Raw genomic sequence first — 21,046 nt, forward strand, 5'->3', positions numbered from 1 at the left:
ATGAGCTGCAAGCCGCGTCAGTTCCTGCATGGCGGACCCCGTGCTAACGCGCTAGGCCGTAGTGGGATGACGGCGATGTACAATGACCTCGTCCACCCTTGGAAAATATAGCGCGCTGCTCGACCCGGTGAACTACCACAGGACATACATATGCATGTACATGGCCCAGTTCAATCCTCGCAACGGCCAGCCCTAGTTGCTTTCTTTTCTTCGGCACATTCTTGTCGTACCTTCTGTCTCTCCTTCTCTCTCTCTTGACTGCGTCGGCGGATAAACGCATACGTCGTCGGCCCTTGGGCGTTTCCGGTAAGGTCCGCGGCAGCCAAATCCCCGAGTAGGTAGTATGGCATGTTTAACCTTTGGCGCAGTCAGCCTTCACCCTCACAACACGGCGTTCCCAGCATATGCCCGGTGCCTCATCCACAGAATATATAACCGACGCCCCGCCCATAGATTCGGTCCCCGACGCCCCCTCCGTACTCGACGCCTCGCCCCTCGACTCTATGCCCGCGCAATTGGCCCCTAACATGCCCTCTCTCGCGTCGAGGAATGGCGCCCCTGTGCCCACGAGGAAGGAGTCGGCGCCCATGATGCCTCCCTTCATGGTGTCTGCGCCAGGCAAAGTCATTGTATACGGAGAACATGCCGTTGTCTATGGAAAGGTACAACTCGGCAGTTCCAAACACGTTCAGCAGCCCATGTACTAATGTCTCTCAGGCCGCCATTGCGGCTGCTATATCTCTCCGCTCATATCTCCATGTCTCGTTCCTTTCAAAGTCGAACCGTACCGTGCAGCTGCGCTTTCCCGATATTCAGATGGAGCACACGTGGAACATTGACGAACTGCCATGGGACGCGTTTAGCAAGCCGGGCAAGAAGAAGCACTACTACGAACTCGTAGAATCATTAGATCCCGATCTGATGGCCGCCATACAACCTTTCATAGACCAAGTGTCTCCCACTGCTCCTGAGTCGATACGAAAAATTCACCACGCCTCGGCGACCTCCTTCCTATACCTTTTCCTCTCGCTTGCGTCGCGCAAAGTTCCTCCTTGTGTTTATACATTACGTTCTACCATTCCAATTGGCGCCGGCCTGGGTAGCAGCGCCAGCATATCAGTGTGTCTCAGTACTGCATTGCTTCTACAGATTCGTGCTCTGAGCGGGCCCCATCAAGACCAACCTGCACAAGAATGTGAGCTTAACATAGAGCGCATCAACCGATGGGCATTTGTTGGTGAAATGTGCATACACGGGAACCCTTCTGGAGTCGATAATACAGTGTCCTCGGGCGGTAAGGCAGTCCTCTTCCAACGGAGAGATTACGGCCAGCCGCCGCTCGTCCAACCACTGCACAGTTTCCCAGAGCTACCTCTTTTGCTTGTCAACACGCGACAGTCGCGCAGCACAGCTACCGAGGTCGCCAAAGTCGCCAACCTCCGCAAAGCACATCCCGTCCTCGCAGAGAGCATTCTCGACGCGATAGGCTCCGTCACCGAATCTGCACACAAACTCCTCACATCCCCAAATTTTGATTCAGAATCAATTGAAGCGCTGAGGCATCTCGGTGAACTGGTAACCATCAACCATGGCTTGCTCGTTTCACTAGGTGTTTCCCACCCAAAGCTCGAACGTATCCGAGAAATCATCGATCACACAGGTATTGGCTGGACAAAGCTCACGGGAGCAGGAGGTGGAGGTTGTGCCATTACCATTCTCAAGCCGCAACCGCCCGCCCTCATAAACGACCACCAACCGGACACAAACTCTGACAAATCCGATACCGCATCTGAACCAGATGTTGATTGCAATGCCTCTGTCATTTCAACCAGCACCAAGATGAAGTACAAGATCCTTGATTCGCTCGAGGTCAAGCTGGAGAATGAAGGATTCGAGAAGTTTGAGACGACACTGGCTGGTGATGGTGTTGGTATCCTCTGGCCAGCTGTTTTACATAATGGAAACGAAGAGGAGGGTGGAGAGGAAATTGACCAGGAAAAGTTCCTCAATGCTGAGGGTAACGTTGGAATCGAGAGACTTGTTGGTGTCAACAGCTCACAAAGGAAGGGCTATGAAGTTAGAGAAGGATGGAAGTTTTGGAGGCCGTGGGATGCTGGTGAGAGTTAGAACTTGCTCTAGGCGCTGGTTTTAATTTACTCTTCATACTTGTAACATGGATGCGCATCTTAGTTTTCTATTTTCTTCTTCTTCTTCTTCTTCTTCTTCTTCTTCTTTACATAGGGTACATAGGGTTGTGTTACTTTGAGGAACCATGAAAAAGATTGGTATATGCAGTGTCTGTCAAACGAGCCCTGGGGAACTTTGCTTTTTTTGTAGCAAGGCAGTGTGTCTCATGCATCATTGTCTATAGCCGTTCCAATCACGCCACGCATATTCAGCCACGCTCTGGGTCACCGAAACACACGTACTCGAGTAAAGTGTCTAGTATGTATGTGGCTTGTGCCGCTTTGATTGGGCGGTAAGCCATGTGGCTCAGGTAATTTTTAGAAGCGAGCCACGCGCAGTGGCCGAGCCCAACCACTGTCTTTGCGACGCAGTCAAACCTTGAGAGAGACTTCCCTCACCCACAACACTTTACCAGTATATCACTGCACAGCTGCAGGTAGAAACTATCGAATACGCTACTCATACAGCGCAAATTCCTCGTGATCTTATATACCAACCACAGTCATGGCGCCTGGAAAGTGGGGTACGTCATATTCGCTGCCTCTGCGCCTGCGCTTCAATATGGACCTTTGCAGGACCCTTCGCTCACAACGTTCCAGATGATGAAGAAGGGAGCTCGGGCCCTCCATCTCCAACCGTAGCACCCATCGCCCGCCGCAGCAAGTTTGAGGACGAAGAAGATGAAGATGTGTGTCATCCCTCCCTGCCCCGCGCTCGCATAATTTCCAACCCCGCTATACACATCGTACACATGCTGACTGCGTACCCAACAGGTGCTGGAATCATGGGACGCCGCGGAAGACTCCGAAGTCGAGCGTGAAAAGGCGAAGAAGGCCGCCGAGGCAAAGGCAAAGGCAGAGGCAGAGGCAAAGGCAAACCACAAGTCCAAGGCGCAACGAATCGAGGAGCACAGACAGGCTGCCCTGCGCAGGCGGCAGATGGAGGATGAGGGAGAGAGCGAAGAAGAAGAAACTGAGGCCGAACGCCGTGCAAGACTACGCCAACAAGAAATCGACGGCTCGCGTGCCCAGGCTGAGGAACTTTTTGGTGACCTGACTGTCAGCAACAAGCGCAGCGGCAAAGCTGTCACAATCGCAGACGAGAACGACCCAAACAACACCATCAACCTCTCCTCGCTCTCCATCTTCAACCCAAACACCAAGGACCAGTTCACCAAGCTGCGCGAGACGCTCACTCCCCTGATCGCTGCCAACTCTAAGAAAGGACAGTACACCCTCTTCCTGCAAGAGTTCACTAAGCAGATTGCCAAGGATCTTCCTAGCGAACAGATCAAGAAGATTGCCTCTGGCTTGACTACTCTGAGCAACGAGAAGATGAAGGAGGAGAAGGCTGCCGAGAAGGGAGGAAAAAAGACAAAGGCGGCGAAGACGAAGACGACGCTCAACGCGAGTCGCGATGTTGGTTTGAAGGCGGATACCCGGGCGTATGACGATGATGACTTTGGCGAGTAAGTTCTTCCTGACTGTCTCGTGGCATGTGCGCATACGAATGGGCTAACACAATCCTACAGTGATGACTTTATGTGAGGCATGTTGCCGTTCTTCTACCTACACACCTTTCCGCATACAACATACTTTGCGTCCAATATAGGTGTTTACTACTTTGTCGTGTCGTCCTTACGGTTCACACACGCGACTCTACAGACACGAGCGCAGCGATTTCTCGGTCTCCCAAGCATTTTTCACTTCACCTTGCTCTTTTCTTTTGTCTGGTATACGGTTTGCTTCAAGCGTTTCAGAATGGCCTAGGTTGCACGCATGTAGACATGTTTTGGTTTTACCATATGCACAGATTAACATGATCCTTCTCTACATTCCATTCATGGGCCCCTTTTAAAAAAAAAGAGTGCTCCGCCCAAAAAAACCAGTGTTTGTCTGTTCCATACAAAGGAGCGTTGGATGGACGTACACAAGAAGGGAAAGGAACGAACATGTGCTTCTCCCTGCTTCAAGTAAACGCCATCAGCTTCATCTCTCTGCTTTTCTGTCCGCGCAAATTCAAATAGAAAAAAAGAGAGAAAAAAAAAGTTTGCAGTGCCCATATATTCTATTTTCTACAAGTTCATCTACAGAAAAAGAAAAAGAGGGAATTGAGGCAAAACCGCTCAATCTCCCGTTCTCGAGTTCTCAATCTTGGTCACAATCAAGTCGGTTGCTCCAACCTCGGTCAGTTTATCCATGGCAATGGCAATGTCTTTGCGCAGCACCATGGCCTGAACCGCCACCCATCCATCTTCCTCGAGCGCGTTTACCGTTGGGGCGCGACGACCCGGAGTAATTGTGCGGGCGGCATCGAGTTTTGACCTGGGAACATTGTATGTGCAAAGCACATATTTTTGTGCCGCTGTAACATTATTAGATCTTGTTTTCCCCAACTACCTTTTTTTTGTCTTTGGGTGGAGGAAATCAAAACTTACTAATAACACCCTTTATCCTAGCCGTGATAAGGTCCACAAGCTTAGGGTCTGAGGGGTGTTTCGACTTGATGAGGATGGCGCTCGAGGTAACAACTGTAGAAATGGCTTTTAGACCTGCAGCACGCATCGTCTCGCCCGATTCCACTAGATCGACAATACCGTCGGCGACACCCAATGCGCATGCTGCCTCGACACTGCCGCCCACATACTTGATGACTGTCTTTAGCTTTGCATCTCCGTTGGTCTCGCCGTTCGTGGTACCCGCCTGTTCCGCTTCCAGTTTCCTAAAGTACTGCTCTGCGAGGTTGGTGAAGCTCGTAACGACGTTCTTTCCAATGAGGTCCTCAGGCTTGGTCAGGTCGCCTTTGGCGGGGACCTGGACTTGGAGACTGCATTTTCCGAAACCAAGGTCTAGCACTTCATCGACACCGGTTGTGGCGGTGGGTGGAGTGACACATTCGTGCTCTGCAACTTGGTCGCGGCCGGTTATGCCTAGGTCTACACGACCTTCACCGACGAAGGTGGGGATATCGGCGGCGGGGAGGAAGACGAGCGCAAGCGGGAGGTTCTTGACGAGCGCAATATCGAGGCGCGAGTGGCGGTGGAATTGGATGTCTGAGCCGTGGAGGAGATCGAGACAGGCTTGGTGGAGGCGGCCCTCTACGAAGAGACATCAGTATATGCGCGATTGAGTGGAGTCTGGTACAACACAACAAAACATACTCTTTGGCACCGCGAAGAGAAGGCGGTCATTCAAACTGTTACCCAAAAGGTCAGTCATAAAAGGAAGACTTCGACTACCCTGTCGCGGCCTCTGCGCGACTTCATCCAGTGTACCATTGATGCCGCCTAAGAAGCCCATATTTGCGGCAAGCTAAACCAAGAGTAATTCTAAGATAGCAGCAATAGGGAAAGTAAGGGGAAAGAAGGGGGGAAAGAAAGTAGTAGGACCGACATACGAGTTAACAAGATCCATTCTTCTCCACTCTGAGTGTGCACAAGCACGCAATTGACCAGCAGGGATTCGTCGTAAGAGCAGTATGCAAATCCACGCGCAGTGTAATGCGTGATGCAAGCTATCGTGTTTAGGAACAAAAAAAAATGGGGGATGCAGAAAGATGTGCTCTTGCTGGTAACAGTCTAGAGCACGTCCAGGACCCCCGCGTTGACGGCGAAGTGTGATTGGCGAATCGTTCGTGGAATATAGGGTGGGTTTAGGGTGTAAGATGCACAAGTCTTGCGTGGTTTTGTTCTGTCTTCGTGTTTCGTGTAGAGCAAGTGTCGGTTGACGCGCGAAAACATGCGCCGTCCGCGGCTCGTTCGTGGGGGAAACTAGGCAATTTGCAAAGTGACTCAATGAGGGGTACAATAGACTACACGTGTGGCCCGCTGGCTAGTCTCCTCCCACCAAATGAGGTTGTGAATGTATGTATGTATAATACATATTTGTTAAATTTCTGATAAGTCCAGACGTGTCAATGACTGCAGTCCCCGCTGTTGTGCCGATATGCGGCCTCGAAATGTTTTTTTTCTGTCGCAAGATGACGTCCAACCATTGCCCCGCGTTGTGCTGCGGCTGGATGAGTGCGACAAAGGCGGTATCGGCTGGCACAATTTTACTTTGTGTATTGCCGACGTATCCTTTTCGCATGCACCACGGATATGCCGTGAGTATGCACAGTCACATATAGTGCAGCGTGGTATGTGTAGTTAGCTGAGCATGCCATCAATTATTCTTAAGGTGTGAACAAGTTTTCAAATTGGCATTTCCAACAATCCGTGCCTTCTACGTTAGTTGGGTACAATACCACTACAACTGCGAACATTTTCTTTACCAAATTTTTTTGCGACTTATTCGTTTCGTGTGAAATGAACGTACCATACTTAGAACACGCGCGACGGTTCACGAATCTGAGGATTGGAAAGTCTGCAACACGTCCTTGGCGTCAACACAGACATGTGGAATTAATATGGGGGAGCTGAATTTCTCAGTGCACTCAAAATTGTGGTACTCAGCGACATGAGGTGGTGCAAAAATACTCAATGATGAATTACTGGCGCTCTTTGAATGAGTGGTTTAGGAATCAACAAGATTGGAATGTACCAATGGCATCTTAATTTGATTTCAAACTACGGGAAGAAGCAAACACATTCAAACACGGCTACTGAGTAGTTAATCCTGCAAAACAAGAATGGAAGGTCTCGCCCAGCACTGCCTTCACCGGAGTCGTGCGCGCCTAGACAGGGGTCAAATGCACAACCACCGCTAGACGACGCGCTGGTGGAGACTCTTCCGACGTGGCTAGGACCCACTATTGACAATTCACAAACACGTTTTTATTGAACCTCGGAGTTAAAACCAAACGCCTTCTAGAGGTATCAGCCATTGACTCTGTATTAACAAAATAATTTTGCTCTCTGTCATCAAGCATTCTTGGTCCAACGGTAGGATAATTGCCTTCCAAGCAATTGGCCCGGGTTCGGTACGGTTTCCCAACTACACAGTGTTCGATTCGGACTTCCCACTAACAGATAAATAGACTCCCGGAGGATGCATAACATCCTTCTCTCGATTGCAACGTTATGACTTTTTTTATTTTGCTGGGGGCAGGCCAAGTGAAAATCCGACTGACTAGCCGGTTCTTTTTTTTTTTGCATCGCTGCATGCCACGCCTTCAACTATCATTCAATCTAGCTCAAACCCCCCTTCCCCGAAAAAGAATCATTGTGATCAATCGATGAATGACCTCATCATAGACGTTTTTATTGACGACTGAGCGGTTATAATTTTACAAAAATCTGGGATAGATGCATAGTTACGAACGCGAAAAAGAACAATTGGATGAGTTGATAACAACTACATGTCGGAATAAAACTACACTCGTGTTTGCGTACCTCACCAAGCGTACACTGAGCAGCAGGCTTGAAGACAGGGACTTGAGAAGGCTGGAATTGTAGATCTGCTTGACTAGATCTTGTTCATTATTAAAAGTGTATTTATGTAATTTCCACATTTGTGCATCGACTTTTTCAAGAATTTCCGCTCCCTTGGCTCAAATACGACATGCTCATACGCTGCGAGCCATCCCGAAACGCCATTCCGTCCATGCTGATGGCACGAGAGCGAAACTTGAGCCATGAACCTGCTCGTCTATCATGGCCTTGAAATCCCAATAGTAGAACCCACTTCGTTAGCGTTCATTTTCTGAAACTGCACGGACAGTCGATGCTTCGGAAATTTCCCAAACTGTAGACTCGGAGTCTGTCGATGTAACATGCGAATCGATCGATATGACCGACGGCTGCCTAGCATGCGTACTCCGTCGCTCCTCATCATATACATCTCCATTACTCATGTTCTCATCCATATCCTCATTGCTCTCATCGTGTACATTTGCGGCTTCGGCTTCCAGAGCAGTCATACGGTTCACAAACTCTTTCTGTATTTCACTGAGCCATGCAGAGAGAACCTCTCCCTCCAGTACGCCGTTGTACGCCTGAACCAGGTGCTCTTTGAGATTGAGAATAAGTTTCCGACGCTTTTCTTTGAGTACTGTTTCCGACACTTTCTTGTTTCGAATAGTATGACGCTCAATTTTACGCGCGACATTTGTAGCATGCTCCACAATACCTGGAGGCAGTGGGACGACACGAGCAAGCGCCAGACCATAGTGAACTTCTTTAGCGACGCCCTGAGTTGCTTTGTAGAGCATCGTCATGCTGTGCTCATCTTGAATCTGTGATGGTGAGATAGTGCTTCGATCAGGACGCAAACACTCACATCAACTGCTAGATGTAGATTTAAAACTCCAGCACGTTCACCCATGATATTAGCGAGGTCCTTGAAATGAGTCGCAAACCACACAAGAGCCTAAAAATGTTAGTATTGACAAGCGGCCGTGTTTGATAGCTCACTCTGCTAGATAGAAGAGCTTCTGCAATAGCCAAAGCAATGGCTAGACCATCTCTTGTGCTCGTGCCACGACCCAGCTCATCAACTATGATTCTAAAATGGGATCAGCAACGCTGTAGTGGGAGCATGGCTCGTTTCATACAAACTGCGTTGGTCGACGTTGCGCAAGATGAAAGCAATCTCTCTCATCTCAGCCGCAAATGTTGAAACGTTGCTTTCAATGATGTCGTCGGTTCCGATCCTAGCAAATAGCTGGTGAAGTATTGGAAAGGATGCATAGTTCGCAGGAACACTGTATACAGTAAATGGTTGCAATAGACGAATTGAAAGATGGATCACTTACTAGCAACCAATCTGAGCCATGATGGTCATGAGTGCCAGGGATCGAATGTAGGTACTTTTGCCACTCATGTTGCATCCGGTGATGATGTGAAATCGAGTCTGCTGTGTAGCATAGGCATCATTTGGAACAAATTTGGTTTGCATAATCTTTTCTTTGATAGGATGGCGCCCAGCCTCAATGGCGAGTGTGTCAGTGAGCTGTGGTTGTGCTGAAAATTTATCAGTTTATACATCAAAGTAAGCGTGACACCTACTATAGTTATTCACTGTGACAAGGTGCGCAAATGCTCCAATCTATGATTAATGAGCTTCTTGATCGTGGTAAAACAGCGACTGAGACTTGCCATATCCAGCATTGCTACAGCTTCACAAACCTTGAACAATATTGACATGTGGCTGCGTACTTGTTCGGTGAGATCTTCGACGGCTTCGTCACCTGCACAGTTTTAGTGGGGACATAGACGCATAGGCAGATGACTATAGTCACTCATGAGAATCACTTCCTGGTGTGACACGTTGATCTTCCAATCGTTAGCATGCGCGAGTTTGGTATCCGTATCTGCGTGCCTTCTGGTTGCGCTTCATCAACTCCACAGTTTGACACTCAATGTGGTTGTGGCGACGAATTATATTCGTGAAAACCGGCGGTAACGCCTTGCCTTCAAGCTCTGATAAAGCAACCTTAATGTAAAACTGACGGGCAGTTTCGTACTTCAAGTCTAATTTGATACCGTATTCTTCTGCTTGAGATTAGCAAACAAGCCTACATATTCGAAGATGCATTGGCATACCACTGAGCTCGGTCGAGTGTTGAAATGCATCTTCAGTGGCTTCCTTATAGGTAGTACGTGCAACGTCAAGGAGTCCATTAACGCCAGATTTCACAGCATATGTTCGTTGATTTCTGAGTTCGAGGGGTTGCCTCGCGTAAGTAGTGTCTTCGTTGATGACAAGATCAATCAGATCTTGTACAACGGCCACATTCTCTGGCGCGCAGAGCTCGCGGATGTTGTTGAGCATAGCAGAGGCTGTCCCAGTGAGTGCTTCATAAATAGGGTTCACAGAGTTAACAAATTGCTTGAGCATAATGATTTGGTTGATGGCTTGCTCTGTTGTATGAAGAGTAAGCTTCTTTGGCTTAACGATCAACGCTGTCAGTATCCGGTCGGCATCAAGAAAGCTCTTCAATGCTTCGCGGACAGCAAAAAACAACTCCTCCTTCTTGGTCATGTCATTCACAGCAGCGTATCGCGTAATGAGCATCTCGGGGTCAGTGAGTGGCTGCAGGATGTTGCTCCGAAGCAGGCGTGCACCCATTGGCGTCAATGTCTCATTGATCAGACCGAATAAACAGTTTTTGGATTTGGGGTCACGAAGATTCTGAACCAGTTCAAGCGAATGTATAGTTGACACATCAATCATCATAGATCCCTCAGAAGGCTCGTACCGCATCCTGAGTGAATGCAAGGCGAAGACCATATTTAAGCCAAGGTCAATGTACTTGAGCGCCTACAAGCTTGGTTATTCACGTAGTTAAAAGTACACCAAAGAACTTACCGCCGCAATACAGCATACAGCGTAATAATTACCTGCAACGGAAATCTGGATAGCTTCGATATCTTCCTTGAACGCTAGAGTTTGGATATAATCGTATCCAGTTGATTCTGCCCAGTAGCGCCGGTCGAGTAATGTTAGCTTACTGCCAATATCCTCAAGGTTTTCCTCAATGATAGAGAAGAGCTTCGACTTTGGACTTGCAGCAGTCGACACAATCAAGACCTCTGAAGGGCCATATACTCTCAGCTTGTGAACTGTTCGAACAAAGGTCTGGCTGTCGCAGATCTGACAGAGCACTGCCTCTGCTGTGTCAAGGTTCACAAAGGCCAAGCCGACTGTAGGTGAGATTCCACGAGATTCGGCAACGGCACAGATAACATGCTGGTTTTCGACCCTAGCAATAGTGGAAGCACCAGTCCTCGGCCTTGCAGTAGAGGGCCTGCCAGTGTTCCTGTGTGTTCCTGGATGTGACGCTGTAGTGGTATCGTAGCCCGTGTAGCCATACGACGTGGACCCAGAGGTACTACGAGAAGCCTGTGGCTTGGATCGCTGAATCATGGTGGTTAGTGTTGTGCAGTCAGCAAGTATTGATATATGCAGATTGCTTGATTCACTGGACGTGGTTTGTGATGAGTTGAGATGAATGGAGTACAGGTATAGAAAGACGCGTCGAGAAGTGGGGAATACTTAGCGTGTATATTTGGTACGAATACCTACTAGCGTGGTCGTTATCGATAGCACCAGAAATTATTTTCGAGCGCTCTTCAACCAGTGGGGTTTCTCCAAGTACATACAATTCGGGCAGATTGTGTTTTTTACCTCCCCAATCGCACCTGGAAAACTGCACAAGCTATGGCGACCCTATATCCACCTCCGTCGAAGCGTCAGAAGCGAGCGCAAGCCGAAGTCGCGCGACAACAACAAGACATTGACACCTCCATACCCGATGGCACCGTGCGAGTGCGCTTCGTGGACCAGGCCACAGGCGAAAGCGGCAATCTCCCCGTTCTTACTGTCCCGTTGTCGCAGGCGTCGACCAAGAATCTGGAGCTGCTTCTGAACAATCTAAAAGACCAGGCAGACGACCAAATACCGTATCGGTTCTTTCCAGACGGTACGACTGAAGCGCTTGCAGACAAGGATGATCTATACAACGCGCTAGTTAAGCCAGGAAAGGCATCAGCAGAAGCCGAGATAGTACTCCAATATGCGCCACAAGCTGTTTTCCGTGTCAAAGCGGTCTCGCGGTGCTCAGCGGCTGTGTCAGGACATGGCGACAATATCTTGTCCATAAACTTCTCGCCAGTCAGCTCCAGCAGGATGGCGAGTGGAAGTGGAGACAAGACAGTCAGGGTATGGGATTGCGACACAGGTACACCAGTACATACGATGAAAGGACATTCGGGATGGGTTCTGGCTGTCAGCTACTCACCCGACGGCTCCCTGTTGGCGTCTGGGGGATACGACAGAGAGGTGAGGATATGGGACCCAAGCACGGGAAAGCAGATTGGAGGCCCGCTCAAGGGCCATACTGGCTTCATCACATCCCTCTCCTGGGAACCATATCACTTGCAAGAGCCTGGCCGACCGCGAGTAGCATCGTCATCCAAGGACGGTACCGTAAGAGTGTGGGACGCAATAGGCAACAGAATTGATTTCGCACTGTCAGGTCACAAGGGCAACGTGACTTGCGTAAAATGGGGTGGTACTGGACGGATGTATACTGCCTCTCACGACAAGACCATCAAGGTATGGGACGCAGCAAAAGGCACATTGATCAACACGCTACAGGGCCACGCGCATTGGGTCAACCACCTTGCCCTCTCCACGGACTTTGTGTTGAGAACCTCGTATCACGATCATACGCGCAAGGTACCAGCCACGCAAGAAGAGAAGCTTGCCAAAGCGAAAGCACGATTCGAGAAAGCTGCCACAATCAACGGTGAAGTGATAGAGCGTTTGGCAACTGCGTCTGAAGACTGCACAATAATACTTTGGACGCCCTTGACAAGCACAAAACCAGTAAATAGGATGACCGGCCATCAGAAGCAGATCAACCAAGTAACTTTCTCGCCCGACGGTTCCATGTTAGCATCGGGAGCTTGGGATAATCACGTCAAGTTGTGGTCAGCTCGAGATGGAAAGTTCATCGACACGCTCAGGGGACATGTCGGTCCTGTATATATGACGTCCTTCTCTGCTGATAGCCGGCTACTGGCGAGCTGTAGCAAAGACACGACATTGAAGGTGTGGGACATGAGAACCAGGAAGCTGAAGGAAGACTTGCCAGGACACAAAGACCAGGTCTTTGCGCTAGACTGGAGTCCGGATGGAGAGAGAGTCGGGAGCGGTGGTGCAGACAAGCAAGTGCGGATTTGGAGCAACTGATGAGAGGCTACTCACAGCGTGACGATAGTTTGCAATTGATACCCCTGGTGTGAATGTGATCAGTCTATTCCATGTCCAATATACTCAGTATCGTTATCGTTATAAATATATAGTAAGTATGTCGTTAAAGCAAGGCATGCCTGACAACTACATGATAGAGACGGAGGACAGGGTGGAGCCGATCGGCAGAGGCTTGGCAGTCCCCGCTTTACGTGGCGTGACGGATTGTGGCGACGTCATCGCATCTGCCACTCCCAAAAGCACGAACAGCTCTTCGCTGCCGCGGTCATGGGTGGTGTGGCGCTGGCGCACAAAGTGGAGCTACATGGGCGGAGTGTGGCCAATGTCATGAAAACTCAGGCGCGTACCTACGTCAACTGCGAAGAAAAGGGAAACTCTACCCTGTCGTACACACGAATGCTGAGCTGCTATTGTGGGTTTCAGGGCATCGACGCGTTCCTTGTTTCCTGCCAGTCAGAAATACAGATGTATTCGCGACAAATCCCTCTCACCTTTGCTCCCATCACTCGAGCATACCGCCGACAACACATATCATTGCCAACGTCTAAACATGTCCGGCGTGGACGACGTAGATGCTCAACACAGGGACTACCGACGGCCACACAATGCACATAATCCAATTCCTACAGTCCAAAAGTATCGCGAGGAGAAGCAGAGGAGGCAACAAGCGTACGGGAATCCAGATGGCGAGGGCAATGAGCCGAGCAAACGCGATCGGCTCGGCGACGCTGTAGATGTCTTCAGGTTTGGAAGAGACGTGGAGCCGGCCAATGATGGAAACGGGCCGTACGCAGCTACGAACAAGAATCTCCCGCAAGACGATGAAATTGCTGAAGATCATGCTGGCAAGACAGTACCCAGCAACGACCAAAGAGATGCACCCCAGGATATGGATGACGAGCAAGAGGTGGAAGACACGACAGAAGGCGGGTTGAAATCAGCAAATCCTAGAAAAGCCCGCAAACAGATGAAGCATTTCAAGGCCGATGGTACAGAGCGCTTAGTCACCGACCCAATTACCCATCTGCCCATCAAAGTTCACGATTTCACCGATCGAGAGCTGAAAAGCACTGCAAAGAACTCATCCCCACCCGGTTTCGATCCTCGGACAGCGACTGGCACTGATGCCATTGACAAAAGTGATGAGCAATTGCAAGTCGAAAGCCATGAATCGCAAGAAGCCCACGCAGGCATGGAGGTCTTGTTCCCCCCTCCGTCCTTTGATCGGACACGAGACGAGATTTCTACAGTCTACATGCATGCTGTGACTATTGGCGTGGGGGCTGCCGCTGTTAGTTTAATGTTGGTCAATGCCTTGTTCTGGCCAACGCGTCATTCCACAGGTTGGACAAGACAGCTGCTCAAGCTCGCTGAGCTCAGTACAATGGCAATGGTATCTGGAGCCATTGTTATGTTCATGCGCCAATGGTCAGAGAACAAGATCAAGAATGTATGGGATGTGGAAGTTTGGAGAGCAGAGCGGAAACGCGGTCAAGAACTGGCTAAAACCGAGACGGCCGAAAGCACACAATGGCTGAACTCACTCTTTACATCTGTATGGCCATTGATCAATCCCGATCTATTCACGAGCATCTCCGACACGCTTGAGGTTGGTACAAGAATACACACAGCAATTTCTCAACTAACAACCGCAGGATGTGATGCAGGCTTCTCTTCCTAGCATGGTTCGTATGGTCGCAGTTGAAGATATTGGTCAGGGTAGCGAGGCTCTTCGTATTCTCGGTGTTCGCTGGCTACCAACGGGAGCAGCTGCTCGATCAGTGGGCGCTGATGGAAATCTCAAATCTTCAAATGAAGAGAAAAACGATCGTACTGTGCCAGACGATGGAGAAGGCCAGGATGAGATACCAGGCCATGATACCATGGAGGCTGAGGATGGCGACTTTGTCAATCTGGAAATCGCATTCGCATACAGACCCTCAACAGGACAAGGTGTCAAGACACGCGCGAAGCATGCACATTTGCTGCTGGCTTTCTACCTACCCGGAAACGTTAAGCTACGTGAGTTAATCCGTCACGCACTTTTGTAATTCACTAACATAATAAAGCTGTCTGGGTTGACCTTGCGGGCATGGTTGGCGTGATGCGTTTTCGTCTACAACTCTGCCCAGATCCTCCATTTTTTTCTATTTGCACCATGTCCTTCATGGGCCAGCCGAAAGTGACTCTGTCTTGCGTCCCACTCATCAAAAAGGGACCTAATCTCATGGACGTCCCTTTAATCTCCAAATTCGTCCAGTCGTCCATGGACGCCGCCCTAGCTGAATATGTCGCGCCCAAGTCTTTGACATTGGATCTCAAAGATATGATGATGGGAGACGACTTCAAGAAGGACACGGTCGCACAGGGCGTAATAATGGTGCACATCAAACATGCTTTCGACTTCAAGGAAGGAGACACTAAGATCGGTCCCTGGGGTGGTTCCGCGGATCCTTATGTCAGTGTAGGCTGGGCCAAATTTGGCAAGCCCCTCTGGTCCACACGTGTCTTGAAATCGAATATGGAGCCCCATTGGGATGAGTGGTGCTTCGTTTGTGTCACTCGTGACGAGCTGAACGTTGACGAAAAGCTGAGACTCCAACTGTGGGACTCTGACCGCATGACAGCCGACGACGACCTCGGACGCATTGAGCTGGATCTCAAAGACCTGATGAAGAGTAATGAGACCAACGGTAGAATGCACGATCGCGAAGACGGCTTCCATGCTCTAAAGGCTGGGCAAGGTATGCCTGGGAAACTGAGCTGGAGTGTCGGCTACTTTTCGAAAACTAGGATTACTGACGACCAGCTTACTATGCAAGAGGAGGACCCGAATGTGAAATCTATACAACAGTTGAAAGACAAGGTATACAAAGAAGCGGAGGGCAAACTTCGGGAGGCAAGCGAGGATCACCGAAAGGAGGTGGAACAGCAGAAGGCTGAAGATTTCAAAAGCCGCCAAGATGAACTTATCATTGCCTCCCCACCCTCTGAAGACTATCCTTCCGGTATTCTTAGCATCCAGATCCACCAGATTACCGGATTGGAGCTGGAAACTTTGAACAAGCACAAAGCTTCGGCGGAGGCTACTGACGAGGAGGAAGAAGGTGACGATCTCCCTTCTGCATATTGCAACATCATCGTCAACCACAAGAAAGTCTTCAAAACCCGGACCAAGCCAAAGAACTCGAAACCCTTTTTCAACGCTGGATGTGAACGCTTCATCCGAGATGTGCGTAATACTGAAGTACATATTGCTGTCCGCGATGCTCGTGTCCATGAAGATGATGCCTTACTAGGCATCGTCTATCTCCCGTTGGAGAGGGTGTTTAAAGAGCGCAGCCAGATAAATTCCATCTTCCCGCTTGCTGGGGGCAATGGCTATGGACGCATGCGTGTCTCCATGGTTTTCCGAAGTGTGCAGGTTCAACTTCCCCGGGAACTGCGCGGCTGGGATTATGGAACTGTGGATATCAAACCCTATATCAAGGGTGTCGATGTTCCGAGCGACATAGGACCTCTCAGGCTCAAGGTTCGCACTCCACTGGACCATGGAAAGTTGCATTCACGCGGACGTAAAGGTCATGTCCGCTCAGAGGATGGTCAACCTGTTTGGACTACAAGAAAAAGCCGACCGATACGCTTACCCGTACGCGCACGCTACTGTGCACCATTGATTTTTGAGTTCAGGCAGGATGCCACGTTAAGAGATCGCACACATGCGTTTTGCATCTTCTGGCTCAAGGATATTCCAGACAACGAGGAGCAAACGAAACGTCTGACCATCTGGAAAGGCGATTTGAAACTCGCAGAAGACAACGTACTCGATTCGTATGGTGAAAAGGTAGGCGAGATTGAGGTCACGCTGACAATGTGGTCTGGTCTATCTGGATATCACGAGAAGGTGGCAAAGGGCGACAAGCACCTCATCAACGTCATGGAAGTGCTGGACACTTGTAATGACCAAGAATGGACCAACTGGGAGGAATCGGACGGCTCAGAGAAACCTGGTATCAACGACAACAAGGAGACTGAAGAAGACAGCTCCGACAGCTCCGACTCATCTGACGATGAAGAAGACGAACATGAGGAAGACGCCAAGGATGACTGTGGTAACATGGTACCCGATTTTCTTCAAAAGCACAGAAAAACCGACTCAAAGATGAGTGAAGACGGCGGCAGAGGCCCAATTACACAGTTGAAGGAGTACAAAGCGTCTCAAAAGACGCTGCATCGCAAGAATAGAGGAATCATGCAACGGAAGGGGCCGCGGACGCTGGCCTGGATGAAGCACGTGGGTGATAGGGGAAAGAGGAAGATGGGACACATCTTCCACCATCACGAGAGAAACGGAGACGAGATCGAGACAGAAGTCTAAATCATTTCATTAGCATAGCGGTGTGCGTTTGGTGTCATCTTCCCGGTTAGGAATTGTAGGATTAATATAGCTTGATTTTGGTTTAGTTACAATGAATGATTACTATAAACCATTCTCCATCCATTCAAGCACTTCTGTAAAGTCCCTGGCCCATACGATACCACGCTCGGTATGCTGCCTCCGGTCTCTCAACTTTGGACATGGTACTCCCAGTCTCGTGAGCGCATCTGCAAGTATCTTCTGCGAGCTACCCATGGGATCATCGCGGATGCAGATACCAAGGTCTGCAGCTAGCAGACACTCGATATCCGTCCAGCTGTCACCAATGTAGACCTTGGGCCCGTTGACCTCCTGCATCTGTTCAAAAATTTGCAGTTTGTCACCACTGGATACAATGGGGTCCGGTTCTCCCGAGGCTGCATTGATGATGCGACCAGACGAGGGCAGCCCGGCGGATATACCGTCGAGCTCGTTGGACAGGACAGCGTGCGAGGCTACGCTGATCTTGGATGCGGCAAGGCAAGAATGAATGAAATGGCGAGACCAGTTTACACTCAGCATGACAAAAGCGTCGCGCTCACGTGACTGGATGTGCTTGAAGAATGAGGGGAAGCCAGTGCGAAGTTGTACTTGGTCTGATTCTATGACCCGACTGGCTCCTGATTCGATGCCTTGATGGGTAAGATTAGTGAATATAGCAGATGAATGTACGCGGTCGAGACTGCGCTGCTCTACTTCTTTCAGTCTGGCTAGGAGCTGTTTTTCCTCGGTTATTGTCGTTGGGAGAGCGCCAGTGGGGACGAGCTGTTTTAGTGTGGCGGCGTAGTCGTCCATGTATGCCTGTGAGGCGGATTTCCAGTGGTCCATGGTGGGGAAGTTGGGTTTTTCTGCTGCAGATATGCTGACGAGGGCATTTAGAGTGTCTTTTTTGGTGATGGTGCCGTCCCAGTCGAGGACCCAGTGCATGGGCCGGTCTTTTTCGAAGAGGGGCTTTGTAGACATGGTGGCTGCTTTTGGAAGGTGTAACAACTTGTGGGGACTATGAAGATAGTGATGAAGAGTGTTTGGAGAGCATGGTTGGCGAGCCGGCCTGTTAAAGATCATGTGACAGTACACTCTGGGTTCGCTCGCAGTGCCGTCGGAGATTGACGGTCGGCTGTCAATGTCAGAGTGTTGGGCGGCCGAGAAGCGACTACAGGCACATGGATAGGAAATGTCAACGGTCTCCAACAGCGATGGTGATGCTCCGAAAAGAAGGCTATCCGAACCGACAGCGTCACCGTCCAGCCGGAGCTTTGGAGGCTGTGATTGCACGAGCAGGCGGAGAAAATGGCGCACGCGTCACGACACCACTACGAACAGGTAACTTTTAGCGGGCAGACGCGCCGACTTGATATTATCCATGGCCAAAACCTCGATTCACTCCCTCTGGAATTGTGTCTGCGCCCTCGTCGCCCGAGTTCCCCTCAGTATGGCTTTGGCCACGGCCAGCCCAGCGTGCCTCCCGTGGTCACGAGCCAATGATAGCGGCGCTATAGCGGTGACCCGCACGCAACCGAGGCGCTCGTTGGTCGCGTTCCTCTAAAGGCATCTTGAGGCGATAGCACCAGTTGTTCTTACGGAGGCTATCTCCTAAGTACAGTTGGAGGCGATTCACGGCACAGCAGTCAAACCACCGGGGAAATAAGAAGTCTGCGTGTTCCGCTCTTTTCTTTGCCCACAAATCTATTTGTTGCTTCTTCAACACGTCCCAGGACACTTCCCCACCGCTACCCCACGTTCACACATACAGCATTCACCATGGCTCCAGGCGCAGTCCAGAACAACACGACCAGTGCACACAGCAATGCCACCATCTTGAAGCCAACTGCTCGCTCCTTTCACCCCACCGGCACACCAGACCCTGCCAAGTACCACGCTACGTCGTCACAGGCGGCCATCAAGTCCGAGTCCGACTTTGCAGCTCACAACTACCACCCTCTGCCCATCGGTATGTATTCATGGGCCCCAAACCATGTATCCTGAGCTGACCAAGTCGAGTGTTTGCCAGAGCGAGCGGCTGCAGCGTCTGGGATCCTGAGGGCAAGCATTATCTCGACTTCCTCTCTGCATACAGCGCCGTCAACCAGGGTCACTGCCACCCGGAGCTCGTCAAGGCCTTGACTGAGCAGGCGTCGCGCTTAACACTCAGCAGCCGTGCATTCTACAATGATGTCTTCCCCCGCTTTGCCGAGTATGCGACGAAACTGTTTGGCTTTGACATGATCCTGCCCATGAACACAGGCGCCGAAGCCGTCGAGACAGCCGTCAAGATTGCCCGCAAGTGGGGATACAAGGTCAAGGGCATTCCACAGAATGAGGCGTTGGTCTTCTCTGTGCAGGAGAATTTCCACGGTCGGACAGTACGTATCACTGGGTCTCCTACACAGGCGCTTCAGCTAACAAGAGGTCAGTTTGCCGCTATTACCATGTCCACGGACCCCGAGTCTCGTGAGAATTATGGGCCATACCTTCCTGGAATCGGAAGTGTCTGCCCTGCCACAGGCAAGCCGATTCGCTATAACAATGTCGATGATGTTCGTGAGACGTTAGAGAAGCATGGAAAGAATACTGCTGCTTTCCTTGTCGAGCCCATCCAGGGTGAGGCCGGTATCGTGGTCCCAGACGACAGCTATCTGCACCAAGTGAGGGCGCTTTGCGACAAGCACAATGTGCTTCTCATCTGCGATGAAATCCAGACAGGTATCGCGCGAACAGGCAAGATGCTCTGTCATGAGTGGAGTGGCATCAAGCCCGACCTGGTCCTTCTCGGCAAAGCCATCTCCGGCGGTATGTACCCTGTCTCGTGTGTACTAGGTTCCAAGGAAGTTATGCTTACCATTGAGCCTGGTACACACGGTTCAACATATGGCGGTAATCCTCTCGGCTCCGCTGTCGCGATCCGGGCGCTTGAGCTCATCGAAGAAGAAAACATGATTGAGCGCGCAGAGACACTTGGTAACAAGTTCCGTCAAGGACTTCAAGACATCAACAACCCGATGATCAAGACGATTCGGGGCAAGGGCTTATTGAACGCCATCGTCATCGATGAGAGTAGGACAAACGGGCACAGCGCTTGGGATCTCTGCATGCTCTTCAAAGAGAAGGGACTATTGGTAGGAAGAGCCCTCAAGATTATGCACGTAAAAGAGGTTGACAGTACTGACACAGACGGACAGGCGAAACCCACACACCAGAACATTATCCGCCTTGCACCACCGCTGGTCATCACTGAACAAGAAATTGAGTCGGCCCTGTCAATCATCAAGGAGGCCATGGAGGAGCTGCCTACACTGAAGGGAAAAACGGAGGAATAAGTTCTTGCATGTCCGGTTGAGCCGGAATATGGGCGTTTACAGGCGAGCGAACTAGTTGGAAGTGCGGCACCAAAGTTTAGGATACCCTTGGTGGAAGTTTGTGCGAGTGTAGTTGTTACATTTTGTTGTACGCGAGCGGATACGTTGTAGTATGTTCGGGTGTTTTTGAACCTAGTCACATGGATGGTTGGGACTGAAACGGCTACTAGACGATATAGGGCATTGATAGACTACACCTAGTTTGCAGGTCGTTGCCCGTTTGTGATTGATTCCTAAGCCGAGCTCTGTGCTTTAGCGATGTTGAGAAGAACGGGCCAAAGTGCAATCTTGATAGCCTTCGCTTGACCGGAAATAGAGGAGCCAGCCGTGTTGTCCCACGTCATACGGCATAGCAGGCAGCGGTCAAGCGTAGCCATGGCCATGGCCATGCTGGTGCCTAGGTTGGTTTGCATGCGGCTTACATAGAC

The 21,046-nt window shown here is 50.3% G+C and overlaps 8 protein-coding genes and 1 non-coding gene across 9 annotated transcripts; 6 read left to right on the forward strand and 3 right to left on the reverse strand.

The window, feature by feature from the left end:
* Positions 1-179: 179 nt before the first annotated feature.
* Positions 180-2,297, forward strand: PSV08DRAFT_364686 (ribosomal protein S5 domain 2-type protein). The gene is made up of 3 exons (XM_014224505.1): positions 180-306; positions 454-662; positions 718-2,297. Exons 2-3 carry the CDS (start codon positions 504-506, stop codon positions 2,125-2,127), a joined length of 1,569 nt encoding a protein of 522 aa, XP_014079980.1. The 5' UTR covers positions 180-306; positions 454-503; the 3' UTR covers positions 2,128-2,297.
* Positions 2,298-2,540: 243 nt separating this feature from the next.
* On the forward strand, positions 2,541-4,025 carry PSV08DRAFT_322257 (eukaryotic translation initiation factor 3 subunit J). Its single transcript, XM_014224504.2, has 4 exons — positions 2,541-2,710; positions 2,787-2,875; positions 2,961-3,655; positions 3,719-4,025. The coding sequence occupies exons 1-4, from the start codon at positions 2,692-2,694 to the stop codon at positions 3,732-3,734; spliced, it is 819 nt and encodes a 272-aa protein (XP_014079979.2). The 5' UTR covers positions 2,541-2,691; the 3' UTR covers positions 3,735-4,025.
* PSV08DRAFT_322278 (uncharacterized protein) lies at positions 3,278-4,020 on the forward strand. Its single transcript, XM_066092685.1, has 2 exons — positions 3,278-3,655; positions 3,719-4,020. The coding sequence occupies exon 2, from the start codon at positions 3,738-3,740 to the stop codon at positions 3,954-3,956; it is 219 nt and encodes a 72-aa protein (XP_065948580.1). The 5' UTR covers positions 3,278-3,655; positions 3,719-3,737; the 3' UTR covers positions 3,957-4,020.
* Positions 4,026-4,236: 211 nt separating the features above from the next.
* Positions 4,237-5,520, reverse strand: PSV08DRAFT_207802 (uncharacterized protein). Its single transcript, XM_014224503.2, has 3 exons — positions 5,348-5,520; positions 4,625-5,284; positions 4,237-4,551 (listed from the first exon to the last, which is right to left on the reverse strand). Exons 1-3 carry the CDS (start codon positions 5,484-5,486, stop codon positions 4,313-4,315), a joined length of 1,038 nt encoding a protein of 345 aa, XP_014079978.2. The 5' UTR covers positions 5,487-5,520; the 3' UTR covers positions 4,237-4,312.
* A 1,532-nt stretch (positions 5,521-7,052) lies between these two features.
* PSV08DRAFT_t51 lies at positions 7,053-7,133 on the forward strand. Its single transcript has one exon. It is a non-coding gene; the product is annotated as a tRNA-Gly (tRNA).
* Positions 7,134-7,815: 682 nt separating this feature from the next.
* PSV08DRAFT_404149 (muts domain V-domain-containing protein) lies at positions 7,816-11,007 on the reverse strand (the record flags this gene model as incomplete). Its single annotated transcript, XM_066093671.1, has 10 exons — positions 10,437-11,007; positions 9,671-10,388; positions 9,578-9,619; positions 9,254-9,315; positions 9,134-9,173; positions 8,881-9,088; positions 8,680-8,829; positions 8,540-8,630; positions 8,406-8,495; positions 7,816-8,361 (listed from the first exon to the last, which is right to left on the reverse strand). Exons 1-10 carry the CDS (start codon positions 10,992-10,994, stop codon positions 7,816-7,818), a joined length of 2,505 nt encoding a protein of 834 aa, XP_065948581.1. The 5' UTR covers positions 10,995-11,007.
* Positions 11,008-11,177: 170 nt separating this feature from the next.
* Positions 11,178-17,217, forward strand: PSV08DRAFT_379268 (meiotically up-regulated 190 protein; the record flags this gene model as incomplete). The annotated part of the gene is made up of 5 exons (XM_014224500.2): positions 11,178-12,803; positions 13,086-13,228; positions 13,311-14,454; positions 14,501-14,867; positions 14,915-17,217. Coding segments are annotated over 5 exons (5,583 nt in total), but the record flags the coding sequence as incomplete, so codon positions are not given.
* Positions 17,218-17,280: 63 nt separating this feature from the next.
* Positions 17,281-18,466, reverse strand: PSV08DRAFT_322317 (uncharacterized protein). The gene has a single exon (XM_014224499.2). It carries the CDS (start codon positions 18,325-18,327, stop codon positions 17,326-17,328), a length of 1,002 nt encoding a protein of 333 aa, XP_014079974.2. The 5' UTR covers positions 18,328-18,466; the 3' UTR covers positions 17,281-17,325.
* Positions 18,467-18,954: 488 nt separating this feature from the next.
* PSV08DRAFT_207809 (pyridoxal phosphate-dependent transferase) lies at positions 18,955-20,840 on the forward strand. Its single transcript, XM_014224498.2, has 4 exons — positions 18,955-19,213; positions 19,264-19,625; positions 19,677-20,378; positions 20,442-20,840. Exons 1-4 carry the CDS (start codon positions 19,024-19,026, stop codon positions 20,577-20,579), a joined length of 1,392 nt encoding a protein of 463 aa, XP_014079973.1. The 5' UTR covers positions 18,955-19,023; the 3' UTR covers positions 20,580-20,840.
* Positions 20,841-21,046: the final 206 nt, after the last annotated feature.

This window comes from Bipolaris maydis (genome assembly GCF_028858645.1).
Source record: "Bipolaris maydis strain C4 unplaced genomic scaffold PSV08scaffold_12, whole genome shotgun sequence".
In the NCBI taxonomy this organism is placed as follows: Eukaryota; Fungi; Ascomycota; class Dothideomycetes; order Pleosporales; family Pleosporaceae; genus Bipolaris; species Bipolaris maydis.